Source organism: Penaeus vannamei, chromosome 13, assembly GCF_042767895.1.
Source record: "Penaeus vannamei isolate JL-2024 chromosome 13, ASM4276789v1, whole genome shotgun sequence".
In the NCBI taxonomy this organism is placed as follows: Eukaryota; Metazoa; Arthropoda; class Malacostraca; order Decapoda; family Penaeidae; genus Penaeus; species Penaeus vannamei.
In genome coordinates this window covers 32,674,429-32,676,928 of record NC_091561.1, presented here as the reverse complement: position 1 = coordinate 32,676,928, position 2,500 = coordinate 32,674,429, and the positions used below count along the sequence as shown (strand labels likewise).

General features: G+C 33.0%; 1 protein-coding gene across 7 annotated transcripts in view; it reads left to right on the top strand.

Moving 5' to 3' along the window:
- LOC113807251 (uncharacterized) overlaps positions 1–2,500 on the top strand; it is a 44,425-nt gene that overhangs the window by 26,026 nt on the left and 15,899 nt on the right. For all 7 annotated transcript variants that reach the window (XM_070129184.1, XM_070129186.1, XM_070129180.1 and 4 more), the window contains one exon: positions 2,283–2,386. In XM_070129184.1, coding sequence (XP_069985285.1) covers positions 2,310–2,386 — 77 coding nt within the window. In that variant the 5' untranslated portion in view covers positions 2,283–2,309. The remainder of the gene's footprint in view (positions 1–2,282; positions 2,387–2,500) is intronic.

The window sequence follows — 2,500 nt, the reverse complement described above, 5'->3', positions numbered from 1 at the left end:
ATGATATGAATCATAACAATAACTCTTTTACAACTACTGATAATAATACCACGAATCAACATACAGTATCAATAATGCATAAAGTACAAGTAACATTGAAAATAAGGAAATTACTGATGATGTATTAGGTAATAACGATGACAATAATGACGATAACCAGAAGCCATCAACAGGGACCATGTCTTTCACTCCGCGATGACGACGGCGTATGGGGGAAGGCGAGGCGCGGGACACGGGAAAACCCAAGGATTCCTGCACAATCAATTCTGTCCTCCCGCTCGCCGCTCTCGCGCTCTGCCTCACTCTCAGTTTGGAGACGAATGAGATCCCTGTGAAACGCATGCGTGTATGTGTATGTATATGTAAACATAAGCACATACACACGTTTATATGTATATATATTTACATATATATATATATATATATATATATATATATATATATATATATATATATATATATATATATATATTGTGTGTGTGTGTTTGTGTGGGTGTTTGTATGCATTTATGCACACACACGCACACACACACACACGCGCGCGTGCCCATGCACGCACATATGTATATATATATACATATATCAAATATATATATATTTATATGCAAGGGTGTGTATGTGTGTGTGTGCGTGGGTGCGTACGTGACTGTGTGCGTATCCGTGTGTGTATGTGAGTGTAAGTGTGTGCGTGTCCGTGTGTGTATGTGCGTGTGTATGTGTGTGTGTGTGTGTGTGTGTGTGTGTGTGTGTGTGTGTGTGTGTGTGTATGTGTGCATGTGTGTGTGTATGTGTGTGTGTATGTGTATGTGTGTGCATGTGTGTGTGTGTGACTGCAGAAATCCTGAGACTTTTCCTGAAAGCCCATTCCCCTCATTTTCCTACGAAAAATCGTGATAAGTGTGGAAGGAAAAACAGTGCACCGTCTGCCTCTGATTCATTCTTATTTTCATTACTTTTAGAATGGCTGATATCATAGCCATTGCTATCGTAATCATTAACAATATTTTGTTAATATTTTTATCATTATTATCACTATTATTTTTATCATCACCCTTTTCTTTATTATCATAATGATCATTATCATGATTATTATCAATATCATCATCATTATTTTTATCAATATTATTGTCAACATGAGTATTGTCATTATCATTTTTGTTTTTATTATAATTTCTGTTATCATAATTTTCAATTTTGTTTTTATTATGATTTTTATTATTGCCATTATAATTATGATTACCATTAGTGTGACTATTATCAGTATCATTATCATTATGAATATTTTTTCTTTCTTTTTATTGTTATTATTATTGCTATTATATTAATATCACTATTATCATAATTTCCATTATCATTGCTAACATCTTTCATATCATTATAATCATTATTATTATCATTATTGCCATTGTCCATCATATCAATGTTTGCGTTATCATCATTGTCATCACTGTTCTCGTTAGCATTATTATTGTTATCAACACTAATTTTATTATCAATATCATCATTATCATTTATTATTGGTGGTAGAAATTGTCGTAGTAATAGTATCAGTAGTAGTAGCTGTAGTAGAAACAGCAGTTGTAGTAATATCTGTGGTAGCATCAGTCGCACCAGCAGTAGAAACAGTAGAATTGGCAGTAGCAGAAGTAAAAGTAGTAGTCAAAGTAGTAAAAGTAGTAGTAGCAAAAGTATTAGTAGTAGAAGTAGTAGGAGTAGTAGTAGTAGAAGTAGTATTAGTAGTACTAGTAGCATAAAAAGAAGTAGTAGTACTAGTGGCAGTAGTAATAGTAGTAGTAAAAATACTTGTAGTAGTCGAAGTAATAATAGCTGTAGTAGAATCAGTAGCAGCAGTATAAGTAGTAGTAATATAAGTAATTGTAGTAATAGTAGTAGTAGTAGTAATGCAATCAGTAGTAATAGTAGTAGTAGTATCTGTTATAGAAATAGAAATATAAGTAATAGCTGAATCGGAATCAGTAGTATTGGAAACTGCATTATAAGTAGTAGTAGTACAAGTAGTAGTAGTAGTAGTAGTAGTAGTAGTAGTAGTAGAAGTAGTAGTAGCTATAGTAGAAGTAGCAGCAGTAGTAACAGCTGTAGCAAAATCAGTAGTAGCAGTAGTAACAGTATAGGTAGTAGTAGATAAGTAGTACGAGTAGTAGTAGAAGTAATAATAGTAGTAATAACAGAAGTAGTAGTAGTAGAAGTAGTTGTAGTAGTAGTAGCAGATTTAATGCTAATAGAACTATTCCACCGTTATAACACCTAATATTTGATTTCAGACTTCGGTGCAAAGAGGATCAGCCGCTATGGCGACGAAAGGAAATTTGTACATCAGTGTGATGGCAACACTGCTGTTCATGTCAACTTGGCAACTGTGTGAATGGTAAGGTTGTTGATGCTGTTATCATTGTATACCATCGTTATTGTTATTATTTGTCATTATTCTAATTATTTTACTTTCATTTTCACTACTGGTATTTCTTTGACTAATATTATT